The 15,893-nt window shown below is 37.9% G+C and overlaps 1 protein-coding gene and 1 long non-coding RNA gene across 4 annotated transcripts in view; one reads left to right on the top strand and one right to left on the bottom strand.

Moving 5' to 3' along the window:
* The window catches only part of Ano6 (anoctamin 6), a 196,445-nt gene that overhangs the window by 129,533 nt on the left and 51,019 nt on the right, over positions 1–15,893 (top strand). For all 3 annotated transcript variants that reach the window (XM_015493241.2, XM_015493240.2, XM_048802579.1), the window contains 3 exons: positions 5,248–5,382; positions 9,908–10,013; positions 14,713–14,773. In XM_015493241.2, coding sequence (XP_015348727.1) covers positions 5,248–5,382; positions 9,908–10,013; positions 14,713–14,773 — 302 coding nt within the window. The remainder of the gene's footprint in view (positions 1–5,247; positions 5,383–9,907; positions 10,014–14,712; positions 14,774–15,893) is intronic.
* LOC125616645 overlaps positions 1–15,893 on the bottom strand; it is a 135,369-nt gene that overhangs the window by 23,276 nt on the left and 96,200 nt on the right. The window lies entirely within an intron of this gene.

The following is a 15,893-nucleotide window of genomic DNA, read 5'->3' on the forward strand; positions in this document are numbered from 1 at the left end:
TAAGAAATTAATGCAAATGAAACATAGGACTGGGGGGCGGGGGGGGGGGGGCGTTGTCTTCGTTGTCTTCTCACAACACCAACACTAACTGCTCTCCAGAAGCTTTTGTTTGGGTGAGATGGAGGATCATTACTGCTGGATAGAGACAAAGAACAGCCAAACACATACACATAAGCAAATTTCTTATAAAAAAAAAAAAAAGGAGAAAACTTTTAAATTGGAATGAAATAACAGAATAATGAATCTGGGGGATGGGTAGAGAGTTAGTCAAAAAGTTATCTTGGAGTAGGTGACATTTGAGCTGAGAACCAAATAGTGAAAAAGGATCTAGTACCTTGAGGATTTGGAAGAAGTCATTCCAGGAATAGGGGTAGCTAATGCAATGGCCCTGAGCACAGGTTCATTTGACAAGTTCAAGGAAATATGGAAGAGCAGCACTAATGTGAAAGGGATAAGGCATTAAATTAGAGGGGTAGCAGGAACACAGGAAGGACTTTAGACTTTAAGTGCAATGAGAAGCACTTCTAATATTTTAAGTGTTTAATAGTTTTGTCTCATTAATATTTTGTAGAGATAATGAGAATGGATCACAGGGGGCACAGGATGCAGGAAGAACAGGTCCAGAATGGAGGCTCTGGGTGTAGGCCAGTTGGAAGACTGGGGCAACAGATTGGTAATGCATTTTGGGAGTGGCACTGAGGGGACTTGGTGAAGAATTGGAAGTGGAGGGTGAGGAGAGGAGGAGAGTCAGGTTATTCTCAAGTCAGCCTGGAGTCAAGTGCCTGATGTTTACAGAGAGAGTTTTAAAACACTTGAATCATTTGTTTTATATTGCATTTTGAACATGTACAAAAGAAGAAAAAATAGAACGAGCCTTCATGGGCAAAAACTTAAAAACTCAAAGTCTGTCTTGTTCCATCTTTATCTCTACCTCTTTCCCTGCCTGCCCCACTGGATTATCTTGAAGCAAACCCCAAATGCCATTATTTCTTTAACATTTATTTCTAAAAGACAAAGTGTCTTTTAAATGTAATCTGAATACTTAAAAAATAGTCAGTGTTCAGATTTATCTAATTATCTCAGAAATTATTGTTTCTTGGTTCATATCGGGATCCAAACAAGAGCCAGATGTTGCAACTAAAATATCTCCATCTCTGGCCCATGTTTTTGCCTTTGTGTTTCTTGCCTCTGTCCAACTGTTTCAAGAATTCCTTGCATCCTGTTTTGCTGATTTTATTCTCCCCTGTGGTGGTGTTGAGCATGTTCCTCTGTCCTGTGCATTTGCCTTAGATAGTAATGTGATTCTAATCTAGAAGCTTTATTGATTTTGTGCAAAAATACTTGATACATGGAGTTGGATGCTTCTGTCATAAAGATCATAATATCCAGTTATCTCTTTTTTTTTCCTGTGATCATGGTAACTTTTAAATCTAAACTGTTTAGATTTGTGATTTCATAGAGATTTAATTTCATTCATTTAGTTATACTTTAATTCTCTCCTACTTCATTTATTAGCTAGCTAATAATCAGGAAGAGTCACTTTTATTAACTCTGATTTCCCTGTAGAACAAGATTTTAAATGAAGCTGTTTGTATATATGTAAATACAGCATTCCCTGGGGGACTGATTCCAGGGCCCTTCTGGAATACTAAAATACCCAGATACTCATGTTCCTTATGGAAAATGGTGTAGTATTTGCACACAACCCATGTATATCCTCCCATACACTTTAAATCATTTCTAGATTACTAATGATACCTAATACATTGTAAATGCTATGGAAATAGTTATTATACTAGATTCTTTAGGAATAATGACAAGAAAAAAAAAAAAGCCTGTACATGTTCAATATGGACACATTTCTTTTTCTCCCAGTATTTTCAGGCAATGGCTGGTTGAATCTGTGAATGTAGAACTCACTGATGTGGAGGGATGACTGTATTTTAGGTCATCCATGTGCAGTTTTCCTATTATTGATTTCCTTTTGTATTAAACCTTTATAATCTGATGGGAAGGTGGAGGTTTGAAGGGTTCTTAATCATTTTTTGGTAATGTTTAACCAATTTCCCCACTGTTTTAATTATATCTTGTGAAGGGAAGTCCATTTAACTCTTCCCCATCCCAAGTCCACATGTTCCTTTGCTTTATTGCTTCACTAGTAACTCCTTGAGCATCCAGGCTGCTAACCTTCATCTGTGGTTCCCAGAGATTACCAAAAGGGAAAGTAAACTAAACAAACCAGAAAGAGCAACCTGTAAGAAACAGGCTTTGCAGAGAGAAAAAAGAAAAGTTTCTCCCTCAAAACTCCAATCAGAAAATGGGAGTCAATTCTGCTCTTGTTCACCAGACAAGAGCAGGATTCTATAAAAGGGATCATTGCAAGAGTAAAATGTAGCTTGTGAAAATTAAAAATGTGATAGAAAAACTCCAGTAGGTTTTTGTGATAAACCACCTCCTGGGTTTAAATACACTGAGGAAGTCATACAACAGGGAAGAGTCTGGGGCTGAATTGTTGATAAGTTCACCGAGCACCAAGCATTGAGCCATTAAGACAATTATTAATTCCAAGGAAAACAAAACATGGGCAGGAAAGCAAAAGTAATCATAACAGATGACTTGATTCAGTTGTGAATCATGTGTACAGAGTCATAGCAATGTAAAACAAGAGTATCAACCTAACCAAAAATTATAATGTAACTATGTCAAGAGGATGGAAACAGAGATATGAATATGTAGATGAAGTGGGGTTGAAAGAGAGCTTACTCCTTATCTTCCAGATAGAAAGTCAATAGGTGATACATAAAACTGATGAATCAGTAACCAGCTCTTCATGCATATTATTTTTAGATATGAAAGTAATAAAGAATCAGTTTTAAAAGTTTAAAGTGGCTGTCTCTGTGCAGCAAGAGATAGGTTGGGGACTGTTCCTTTTTATAGTCAGTCTTCTCGACTATTTGATTCTTTAAAGCCGAGTTTTTTAAATTGATGATAGAAGTTGGGATGTTTTTGGCAGAAAAACATTGATCAGAGAATATCTCATTTTAAGGGACCCTCATTATCCCCAGCTTCTCAGAAGTAGGAGACAGGTTTCCATTTAAGATTTGGAAAACCTTTCAAACCTTGCCTTCAGTGTAACAGGACATGCCTTAGGAAGTAATGAACTCTTTGCCACTGTAAATATCCAAGCTGAGACCACCTGACCAGCTATCTAAATATGACAGGATATTTTTACCATTGGAAGGTTGGACTGGGAAACCTCTAAGATTCTTTCCAATTTTAAATATGACCAGGATGGAATGGTTTATCAGAACTATTATTCATCTTGTTTCCCATTACTGTACTGTACATTTAAAGCTGGGTACTTTATAAAGAAAAGAGGTTTATTTAGCTTACAGTTTGAGAGGCTGCAAGTCCAAAGAGCATAATGCCAACTCTTGTTAGGACCCCCCTGGCTGGGTCACATCAGGGCTGGAGCACATTTTTAAGGGAGGGGTCACAAGGCAAGATAGGAGGGCAGACGGAGGGGAGGAGCAAGTCTTGTCTCTTTATAATGACCTCTCGCGAGATCTAACTCAGGGTCTCACAAGAACTATCTTAATTCCTTTGGAGGGCGAGGTCTCCGTCCACTTGGATCCACCTCTTATATCTCCACACTGGGCATCAAGCTTCCAGTACATGAGCTCTTTGATGACACATTTAGCCCATATCTAAACCGTGGCAAGAACATGCTATAGAAAGCATAACAGAAAACATGCCGAGACACCTCAAACTCCTTGCCAGGTTTTTCTCTCCCAGGCACCATCCTGAGCCTGCCAGCCATGAGCCAGACAACAAAGCCTCAGACACAGGAAAATGGACACACTTTGTTCCTCCCTTACCCTCATCCCATGTTGTTCCCAACCCTTCATTTTCCCCGTGGATGAGGCCTCCTGCCAGGCCTGTGGCGCTGGTCCAGACCAGGGATATTCCTCTCTGAAGCCTCCCAGGACTCCAGGTTGTTCTCAGAGCAAAGTCCCCAGTAGGCAAAGCCCAGGGAGTTCAACCCAGCTTCACACTGAACCCTGAGTCTCCTCTATGTCTCAGAGCTAAGCAAGTCTCCAGATTCCACCCACCAAGACAGACAGGCGGGATTCAGCTGAGGAAAAGGCAGCAGCAGCATTTGCCTGAACAACCACTCGTTGTTTTCTCCTGTCCCCGAACCCTCCCTCTCTGATGTATTTGGCCTCCTTCTCTGGAATAATTCTGGCTCTGCTGCTTGCTCAGCCCCCACTCTTCTAATCTTTCCTACCTCCCCTTTTCCATTTTACCCCAAGTTACATCATTAATTAACTTTTAAAACTTAGAAAACACAGAAGTGGTAGATATAAGAAATATAGGGCCGTGGATTTCTCATTCACATATACCCTCCCTCTCTCGTTCTCACAATGAGTTTTTTTTTAAAAAAACTTTGGCCAGAGACCAAACTATGTATTCTTTTTTTCCCCTTATGCATATATACCTATGATAAAGTTTGATTTATAAATAAGCACATTAAAGACAGCTAACAAAATTGAACAATCATATGCTGTAATAAGCACTATTTGAATGGGGTCTCTTTCTGTAGTATCTTCATGTACCCTACCCAACTTTCTTTTTCTTGACCACAGGTAACAGAAACCACTGAAAGTGAGACTCAGATGGCGGGGGGGCTGGGGGACCACTGTATTAAATTTAGTGTTACCTGAGGTTTCAGACATCCGCTGGGGATCTTTGTATCCCCTACAGATGGGGTGTGGGCAACAGTATTATTATCAGTCGTTTTCTTATTATTATTTGTGACCTACATTATATTTCCTTCAAAGGAAAGTTTGCCAAGGCAGATAAGTGAAAAAATTGTTTATTTTGTTTCAGGCATATTAAAAATACTATTCTGAAGAATGTGTAAACTAGGACTAGTCTTTACAGAGAGCGATGTTGATGCTCCTTTTGCTCCGTAGTCAGCATTTTGCTTTCTCCTGCTCTCCTTTAAATTTACTTTGCTTCAACAGGCAAACCCGTGATAATGATCAGTGCTTCCATAATGTGTAATGCACTTTGGTTTCATAGCAGAATTTGGGATCTGCTCCGAAGACGGACATGTTTTAAGGGTGAATTGAGTCAGAGGCTTATGCTTAAAGCCTCCTTTGTTTAAAATCAGAAAATAATATTAGGATGAAGCTGCAGAGTGATTATTTGTGTCTTCTAAAACTAATTTCTGTCTGTCTTCAGGAAATACTATGGAGAGAAGATTGGAATCTACTTTGCTTGGCTGGGCTATTACACTCAGATGCTTCTGCTGGCTGCAGTGGTGGGGGTGGCCTGCTTTCTCTACGGATATCTTAATCAAGATAACTGTACATGGAGGTAACCTCTGTTTATTCCTTGTTGTCACACTGAAAAGTTGATTAGACATAAAATTATTTGCAGGATTTTAGGCTATTTTGGTAAAAGAAGACTCCATGCAGAACACTCATTTCTTTGGATGCTATATCCCCTTTGTTTTAATAACTAAGTGAAATGGAAAAAAATTTTTCTCAGATAATCCAACCCAGCCTCTGACAGGAATATTACCCTTAGGAAACACTCCAATATTTTAAGACAATACTTTGTTTGAAAAAGAAAGGAGGACTGGAGGGAGAATTGCCCTTGAACTTCTAGCCCCAGAGGAATGCTTCACTCTGCTTTGCAGATATGGGCCAAGAGCAGCTCCTATTTCTTCAGGGTTTCCATGGGAAAACTGATAGAGCTGGTGTTTTTCAGCTTTTCAAAATGGGTTTCTAATCTGTATTAAGAATTCATGTTTAATAACTCAAGTAAATAGTCACTGTTTTTTTTTTTTTTTTTTTTTTTTTTTTTTTTANAAAAGTTAATAACTAGAATCAACAAATGGGACTTACTCAAACTAAAAAGTTTTTTCTCAGCAAAAGAAACAATAAGAGAGGTAAATAGGGAGCCTACACCCTGGGAACAAATCTTTACTCCTCACACTTCAGATAGAGCCCTAATATCCAGAGTATACAAAGAACTCAAAAAATTAGACAATAAGAGAACAAACAACCCAATCAACAAATGGGCCAAGGACCTGAACAGACACTTCTCAGAGGAGGACATACAGTCAATCAACAAGTACATGAAAAAATGCTCAACATCTCTAGCTGTCAGAGAAATGCAAATCAAAACCACTCTAAGATACCATCTCACTCCAGTAAGATTGGCAGCCATTAGGAAGTCAAACAACAACAAGTGCTGGCGAGGATGTGGGGAAAAGGGTACACTTGTAGTAAATTTTTAAATTAAAAACTTCAAAAAAAATTTTGAGGGGTATTTTTGTTTTTGTTTTGTTGGGGGACTGGGGATTGAACCCAGGATTGCTCTACCACTCACCTATATCCCCAGTCCTTTATTTTTAAAAATTAAGACAGGGTCTCACTAAGTTGCTGAAGCTGGCCTCAAATTTGCAGTCTTCCTGCCTCCCCAGTTGCTGGGATTATAGGCATTGACCACCATGCCTGGCTCTGCCCCTTTTAGTGTATGAGGTTGTGTTCATTTTTTCATTCCTTTTTCTTTCCATTCCTCAATTTGGGTAATCTTAATAGACCAGCTTTAACACCACCGATTCTTTGTTTTTGGGTTTGGGGCTTTTTTTTTTTTGTACCGGGGATTGAACTCGGGGGCACTCATCACTGAGCCACATCCCCAGCCCTATTTTGTATTTTATTTAGAGATAGGGTCTCTCTGAATTGCTTAGCGCCTCAATATTGCTGAGGCTGGCTTTGAACTTGCAATCCTCCTGCCTCAGCCTCCCAAGCTGCTGGGATATAGGCACCAAAGCGACTGGCTTCCACTGATTCTTTCTTCTGCCTTTTCATGTCTGCAGCAGAGCCCCTCTAGATAATTTTTTATGGAAGTTATTGTACTTTGCTTTCCTTAAATTTCTAATTTTTTTTAATAATGCCTATCTCTTTATTGATATTCTCATATGGTTCACCTATTTTAATTCTTTGGATATGATTTTCTTTAGTTCTTGAAATACATATAATTGCTTCTGTAAAGTCTTTGTCTAATAAGTGCAATGTATGGGGGTCCTCAGGACAGTTTCTCTTGATTGCTTATTTCCCCTCTGCATTAGAACCATACTTTTCAGTTTCTTGGTGTATGTTGTGATTTTTTTATGTTGAGAACTTGGCATTTTAAATATTATAATGTAGGTGATAGTGAAATCAGGACCCGGCCCCTCCCCACTTTCAGGGTTTGTTGTTACTTTTTGTTGATGCGGGTGTTCTTTGTCCAGCTTCTGTCCTGAGCTAATTCCATAAGGTCTGTATTCTTTGTCAGGTGTGACCTCTGAAGTCTGTGTTCAGTAACTTTAGCTGTCAGCTAAAGATTGGATTAACTAGTGATTTCACTAAATGCTAGAACCAGTCATTTCCTTCCCTCCGCCCCCGTGTGTGTGTGTGTGTGTGTGTGTGTATAATGTGTTTCACACTCAGACACTCAGGCAGACACTTTTCAGCTCTCCCTTAGCCTTTTGTGTTTTCTCATGCAGAACCTCAGGTTAGCCAGAGGTGAGAGATTCAGGTTACCTTAGGTGTTTCCTGGCCTTCAACAATTCCAGGAGTATGTTGAAGCTTTATAAAACCCTCTATGGTTACCTCAGTCCCTAATTCTTCCTGTTTGGTTTTGGAGTTAACTTCTTGTTAGCCTCTACTGGTATCACTGCCTCAGGCAGCTGCAAAGTTAAACCATTCCTGCTGATTGCTTTCAGTGGACACCTGGGGGACTGGGCTGTTTGCACAGTCTGAGCCCTGAATACAAGGTCAAAATGACAAATACTGTGCCTGGAGCATTTCCAGAGAGCTTCTGGATAGGTCCAATACTGACAATTCTCTGGGGTTTTGGGGTAGCTCCAGACTACTTTGGCTTTCTGGTTTTTAAGGTTACCATGAAACTTGGAAGATAGGGATGGGAATTGGTCCAGTTAAAATGCCACAAAGCTCATTGTTCTTAGATATTTAGCCAATTTCCTTCAAATTAATGCTCTTCAGATCACTGTAAGCATTTGATTAGTAACCAGAGTTCTGCAAAGGTTCATTTTGACAATTTTTGCCAGTACTTTCACTGCTTTTATGGAGGAGTTAGTTTTTAAGATCTTAACTATTTCAGAAGTGTTTCCCAGGCCCATTTGTTTTTGTTGAGTTATTTTGCAAGGTCACCTAATTGCACAACTCTAGTCCTATTGACATAAGAATCCATCTGAATGGCTTCTGCTAGAGGGAGTGGGTGTTCAACTTCTGTTTGCTTTTTTCTTACTAATTTGTAAGAGTTCTTAAAATATTCTGGTGAGTAATCTTTTGTCATGTTTACCTGTTGCAAAGCTTTTACCACTGTGTGGCTAGTTCTCTCTCTTTCAAGTTGTCTTTTAATGACATTCTTACTTTTAAAAGAATATTGAATATATCAATATTTTCCTTGATGATTTATGCTTTGGGATTTTATATTTAGGAAATTTCTTCTTACCTTAAGATTATCTAAATATTATGTTTGTTTTTTCCCCTAATACATTAGTACTATTGATGTTCTCAGTTCCCACCTAGTATTATCATTACTGGTTTAATTTTATGATTTCCCACATAGATATTCTGTAGTACCAGCCATATTTATTGAAAGGTCAGTTCTTAACTTGCAGGGCCAACTCTGTCCTACATCATTTTTTTTATGTGATGGAGATCTGTGTCTAAAAATTTTCTTGTGTTCCATCAGTTGTTTTTCTTAATCTATACCAATATTGCCTTCTTCTTCAGTAGTGTTTTGACTGATCTTTTGCTTTTCCATGGATCTTACAGCTGAAATGGAAGAGATCTCACATCTTCAAGTATTGATTCTTCTAAATTATGATATTATAAAATAGGTCCTCTTCACTGTCTTATAGATTTAAAATTTCCATCATCTAGATCTTAAATCGGGTTGGGTTAGAACTGTTCTAGACACTTCATGTCAGATCAGGGGAGGCAGGCAGCGACCAAAGGAGGCAGATTTAAAAGGGCCGCTGGACAGGCTTTATTGAGATATCACTCCCTCGCAGAACTCGATCAGACCCACAGAGGGGACAGGGGAAGGGTCTGAGGAGAAACCGCGTGGAAGCTCGACCGGACTGGACTTTTATGGGGCTTACAGCAGGAAGGGAAGGGCTTGGGACAGCAAAAGGTGTTTCTAGGGTCCCTTGCCCCCTTGGAGTTGGTTGAACTCCAGGATTGGCCAGGGGGTCCTGCTGATTGACAGGCAATTTCCACTGGCACCTGATTCATGTTCTTTTCCGGCGTGGGCTGCTTTGTTCTAAGTCGCCACCACCGACCTAACACTTCATACTTTTTAAGCTGATGAAAATGGCCATTTAAAAATTATTTCATAATTGTTGCAGGTACATAGACACAATTCCTTTCTGTGTCACTGTGTATATTTTGTATATTCTTTGTCTAGCAAACTTTAAACTCCTTAATTCTAATATTTTACATGTAAATTCTATTGAAAGATACATGATGGTCTATATGAACCAATCAGTAGAGTCAGGTTTTTTTTCTTCACACCAATCCTCTTTGTTTTCCTTGACTTCCTGTGCTGGCAGAGACCTCTAGCTAGAAAGAAGTGATTATGATAGAGTCCTTTGTCTTATTCCTGAGCTAAAGGAAACACTTTTAAGCATTTACCATTAAATATTTTTATTTTTTTTTAGGTTTTATGGAGCAAACCTTTATCAATCTGATGAAGTTCACTTCTATTCTTATAAGACTTTTATTTCTTATCCTAAATGGATATTGGATTTTATCATGCTGGCAGAAAGGAAATCCTTTTCATTAAGCCTTTTAAATAAGTTTTATTTCTCTTTCTTTAGCAAAGAAGTTTGTGATCCTAATATTGGTGGCAAGATTGTAATGTGTCCTCAGTGTGACAAGATTTGTCCATTCTGGAAACTGAATATTACTTGCGAGTCCTCAAAGGTAATTTTTGTTATTTCAAATATTTAAACATAACAAAGCAACTTTTTTTCCTTCTACTAGGTCATTTTTGTATTGCGTACAAATTATATCATTTTTTCCTTCTGAGGAATCCGAAAGGTGTTTTTCAACTAAGCTTCCAAAAATTCTGAAGGTAGTATTGCAATGCATGTGTTTATTCCTCTTGCTCACTTTGTACAAATGATAAATTGAGATCAGAAAGCTTATCTAAAATCTCATGGAGAGTCAGTGACGAAATGGTGGAATTGAACCTATTTGGGTATTTCAAGTAATCAAAGCAAAGATCTCAAGCCCAGCTTATTTTATGAACACTTCATAATAGGTTTACTATTAAAAGTGTTTTCCTTAATTGAAGCAAGAGGAAACCTGTTATTTATTCTTATTAAACCTGAAATTTGTATGAGTGAAAGTTGTGTTTTTCCCCATTGAAGTATTCTGAAACTGTGCTTAGTCTAAATATGACCAGCAGGGTCTTTAAAAATCCATCTGTATTCATAAATGTACATAGGAAAGTTATGTCAGGTTCTTTCCCTGTCTTTCCTATTCCTACCCCCTTCCCTTTCCTTCATTCCTCTTTGTTTAATCCCACTATCCTATACATCCACAAGACTGGGGCCCTAAAAAGAACAAATAAAAACTAAATTTAAAAAATCTATAAATAGGGGCTAGAGATGTGGCTCAAGCCGTAACACGATCGCCTAGCATGTACGGGGCGCTGAGTTCGATCCTAAGCACCACATAAAAATAAAGATGTTGTGTCCACCGAAAAAACTAAATAAATATTAAAAAATTCTCTCTCTCTAAAAAAAAAATCTATAAATATATATAGGGAAGGTTTCGCATATATGTAGTAAAAGGTGTCTCAAAACATTTTACAAAATACATCTAGCCCACCTGATATATGCAGATGGGTTTTTTTTTGTTGTTGGTTTTTTTTTTTGTACCTGGGATTGAACCCAGGAACACTTAACCACTGAGCTACACACATCCCCAGTCCATTTTTGTATTTTATTTAGAGACAAGGCCTCACTGAGTTGCTTAGGGCCTTGCTAAGTTGCTGAGGGTGGCAATCCTCAAAACTTACAATCCTCCTGCCTCAGTTGCTAGGATTACAGGTGTGTGCTTGCAGATGCTCTTGACCTCTTAAAATCCAGCAGGTTTAGGGCAAGCATTGAGACTGGAGGGAGCTTATCACAGAACAGTCTGGAAACTCCACAGCAGGAAGAAAGATGGCCAGCTTACTTCATAGCACCTTCCTGACAATTTTTGTGATCTCTCTGTCTCCTCGTCCTGCCATGACGGTTTTGGAATCATTACATGGCTTCAGAACATTCTGACCTACCCGATATCAGCTTGATTATACCACTATATTGCTATTGCAGTGAGGCCACTTTATATTTTATACTTTTGAAAATTCTTATGCTGAAATTATTACTTTTGACATACACAAAAGCCCTGTCAGATAGACAGAATAGTTGTTGTCTACATTTTATAGAGTAAAACACTGAGAATCTGAGAGATTCAGCAATCTGCTTAAGATCACTGGCAAAGCCAGAAACTGAAAGCAGATCTACATTTCTTGCCAATACTGTGTTCCTCCCTAGCTGACAATGGTACCAGCACTTACTCTCAAAGTTGGATTTATATTAAAAAATTATTTCACCACTTAGTTAAGATAATTGCAGGGCATTGACAACATTTAGATTTTTATGCTTAATTATGAATTAAAGTAGATTTAATTGCACATAGCCCTGCCCATTTAAAAAAAAAAATCACAAAATAAAAGACTTGAAGTTAGTGAGATCTGCTTTCCAGTGATATTGACTCATAAACTAAAGGTCACTATTCAACATAAATCCTGAGTTCCTGGATTTAAAGCAAATGCCAGTGACAATCAATACCAGAGGGAAATTATGCTCCACAAAACTATAGGTGGAAAGTCCACTTTCCCTCAGAAGTTCTCTCCCTCACACTCCCCTTCTCTATTCTTCTCTCATTTCTTCTGCTCCACCTACCCATCCTTAGCACATGACTGTCAAGTGTCTCTGTGTACATTATCCATTCATTGTTTTGATAAAAAATGGGTCTATTCCAATTTCACTTTCCTAAAGGGTCCCTTGAATCTTGCCAGAATGATTTATGAAGGGAAGGAAACATTAAAAAGAATATGAATTAAAGGATGAGATGGAAATTTTTGTTAATGCAGTAATTTCTTCCTTCATACATTTATTTATGCATAAATTTCTACCTAGTCACTAATTGATATGTATGCCAAAAGGGTTAACAAATTTAAAATTGTAATAAAAATCAGGACCAAGGAAATGAGGAAACAACGATGTGAATGGTGGGGATTAATAACTGTGATGCTGCTTTTACTGACTGGTCATTGAATAAGGGCCTTGGCTTTATGGCAGATAAAAGAAAATCATGGTCAGTTCTAATATTTTGTTCTTAGAAATACAATATTATAAAATTTTGATTTTTGTTTCTCTGCAGGAAGAAAGAATAACAAATGATCTTATGTTTAAGATTCTGATTTGTTTCCTCTTTCAAAATTGTCACACCTTCATACATGGCTCTTATCTTTCCTGCTCCATTTGACTCAAAGAGTATGCTGGCTTAGGGCTGCTCTAGTAGCCACCTTGCCCTCTCTGTGTTTAAAGCAAATGCCTTTAAACACAAATGCTAAGCAAGGCTTCTTACCAAGAAAGCCCCTTGCTTACTTTCTCCTCTACTTTCTGCTTTCATATGGCTGATGGGACACAGAGCAAAAAAGCCAAATATCTTATTCTTCCTCCTGAGTCCTTGATTCTCACACATGGGGCAAGATGGTAACTTCATCCAGGCCTATATCTCTCTCTCTGAGGTGCAAAGCATGCCCCTCGCCTTGAGCTAGCAGCTAGGGTTATCTTGGCAGTCTTCCTAGCTGCTCCTCTTGTTTTTCCTCTACCACTGGTAGATGTGTTTCCATGGACATTTTCCTAGAGTAAGGTTGAGGATTCACCTAGCCACCTCATTCTGGAAGGGCTTTTTCCTTCCAGAGTAGGTAGGCAGAGGTATCAGAGCAAGCAGGGTAGTATCTAATAGAGCCTTACATTGCTTCCTAAAACAGTAGTATTGTTGGACAGAATCTGCAATCACAACATTATAACATGCAGAACTAGTTTTCACAGGACTTAACAATAATTTGCAATAAAGGATAAAACAGCATTAAAAGACAACTTGGAAAAAATGTTTCCATAAGAGTCAAAGCTAAAAGATTTAAAATATGTGATTTATGAAATCTCTAAACTAGAGAAGTAGGTGGAGAACATTATTCCTCAATGCAGTCATGCATTTATTAGTCCTTTCTTCCTGAAGCTGGATTTTTGAGAAAAATAATTGTTGAGACAATTTAGAATTGTGCTTTTTGATCAGGGACTATGTGGATGATCAAGGGAACATCTATGGGCTTTGGAAACCAGATGATTGAGAAGGTAGTTGGGTGTATATTCTTTCAAGAAAATAACATAACTAATGTTTTTACATACATAAGTTTATCACTTCACATGTGTATAAAGGGTAACCAGAAAAAATTACCTAAAACAAAGTAGACTAGAAGCAGCTTTGAATTTTCTTGGGTATTTGAAGCTTTTTTTTTTTTTTTTCTTAAACATCTAGCTTCTTTTTCTATTCAGTTCCCATTTTTACTTTACTTTTCATCTGATCTGTTGTGAAGTAGATATAACATAAGCTTGTCACTTTTCCATTATTTTATGGATTTTTTAAAATATTTATTTTTTAGTTGCAACTGGGCACAATACCTTTATTTATATGTGGTGTTGAGGATCGAACCCAGGGCCCCACACGTGCTCAGCTTTACCGCTGAGCCACAACCCCAGCCCCTATTTTATGGATTTTTCTAAAGAAATATAAAAAAAATGCTCACTAGCAAAAATTTAGTAACCAACTAAAAATTTTCCAGGAAGTCATAAAGGAAGATAGGCTATTTATAAACTAACAAAGAGATAAATTTAGCAGAACTAGTGACCCTAGTCGTCTTTGGCCAGATATGTTATTTATCACTGATGATGAGTATACTCATTGCAATGTTAGCAAACACACCCGTGTATCTATTATCCCAGTGAATGTGTCAGCCAAGTAGAAAAACCATCCTTGGGTTTGAGGGAGCAGAGCTCCCCTGGAGGAAATCCATCTCTGAATAAACCTCAGCTTTGTACTTCTTTTGAACAAGAAAATCAGGAATTCATGAACTTACCATCTGAGGAGGGTGAGATGATGATAAGATGCAAATCATAAAGCTAAGATTTGTTTAGAGGTTATTGTTTTCTTAGATCCACCATTCTACTTCCTCACATTCACTATGACAGCTCATATAGAGAGGCCATTTTTCAAGGCTGAAGGAGGCTTCAAACAGCGTAGAGTCTTAGCAGCTACACCTGTTTCTTTATCACAATGTGGAAAGATTCCATTGGAAAATGCACTCAGGTTAATATCGCAAAAGGCATTTGCTTTTAAAAGAATGAGAAATTCTACCCATGTGTATATAGTTCACATGGTAATTGTTAAACTAGGGATGAGTTTTAGAAAGAACTTCAGAATGCAGTATATACAAGACTATGTGTTTACTGAATTCCAATAAGTGAAAAACTTGATTCATTGTATGTTATATATTTTCCAGAAATTGTGCATCTTTGACAGTTTCGGAACCCTGGTCTTTGCAGTATTTATGGGAGTTTGGGGTAAGTTATTTTCATTTCTATGCACAAAATTAATAGTATTATACAGTTCTACATAGGTCATCAAATTACCCACTTTTATGATCATTTATTGCCTAAACTTCAGCGCCCATAAGAACTTCATTTATACGTCTGCCCTTGGTTAGTTAGGTTTTACTATTTAAAAAAAAACAACTTCAAAATACAGTGGCTTAAAACAACAAACCTTATTTCTCATTTTATGATTTCTCACAATATGTAAATCAGCTGGAAGGTTCTTTAGGCTCATCTGATCTCTGCAGTGAGCTCGTGGCTCCCTTGGGGGTAGATGGTCTGGTAATTACAAACCTGGTTTGGTCTTTCAGGCTCATCTGGGAAGGCTTTGCTCTGTTCCACAAGGTCTCTCATCCTCAAATAGACAAACCCCAGATTCTTCACATAATTTCAGTGTTCCAGAGAAAAGAAAGACAGAACAAGCCCCAATACACAGGCATTTTTAAGTCTATAGTTGCATCAAATTTGCTAATGTCCATCAGAAAAAGCAAGTCCTATGGCCAAGCCATCATCCATGTGGGAGAACTAACCCTACCCATGCCTCTTATTAAACTAGAAATTAGTTTAACATGGGGCTCATATTTCACTGGAACCCATTATAGATTGAGTATTCCTTATTCAAAGTGTTTGGGACTAGAAGTGTTTCAGGGTGCAGAGATTTTTTTAATTTTTTTTTTTTCAGATTTTTGAATGGTTACACAGATTTTACCAGAAGAACATCCCTAATCCAAAAATCTGAAATCCAAAATGCTCCACAATCTGAAGTGTTTTTGAGCATGTCAGTGCTCAAAAAGTTTCAGATTTTGGAGCCTTTCAGATTTCAGGTTTTCTAATTGGAGATGCCAGCCTATATTGCAACAGCCCCCATGCTATGAGTCATCTAATATTTTCTTGTTGGTTGTTCAAAACATTACATAGTTCTTGATATATCATATTTCACACTTTGATTCAAGTGGGTTATGAGCTCCCATTTTTACCCCATATACAGATTGCAGAATCACATCAGTTACACATCCATTGATTTACATATTGCCATACTAGTGTCTGTTGTGTTCTGCTGCCTTTCCTATCCTCTACTATCCCCCCTCCC

Source organism: Marmota marmota, unplaced genomic scaffold (assembly GCF_001458135.2).
Source record: "Marmota marmota marmota unplaced genomic scaffold, marMar, whole genome shotgun sequence".
In the NCBI taxonomy this organism is placed as follows: domain Eukaryota; kingdom Metazoa; phylum Chordata; class Mammalia; order Rodentia; family Sciuridae; genus Marmota; species Marmota marmota.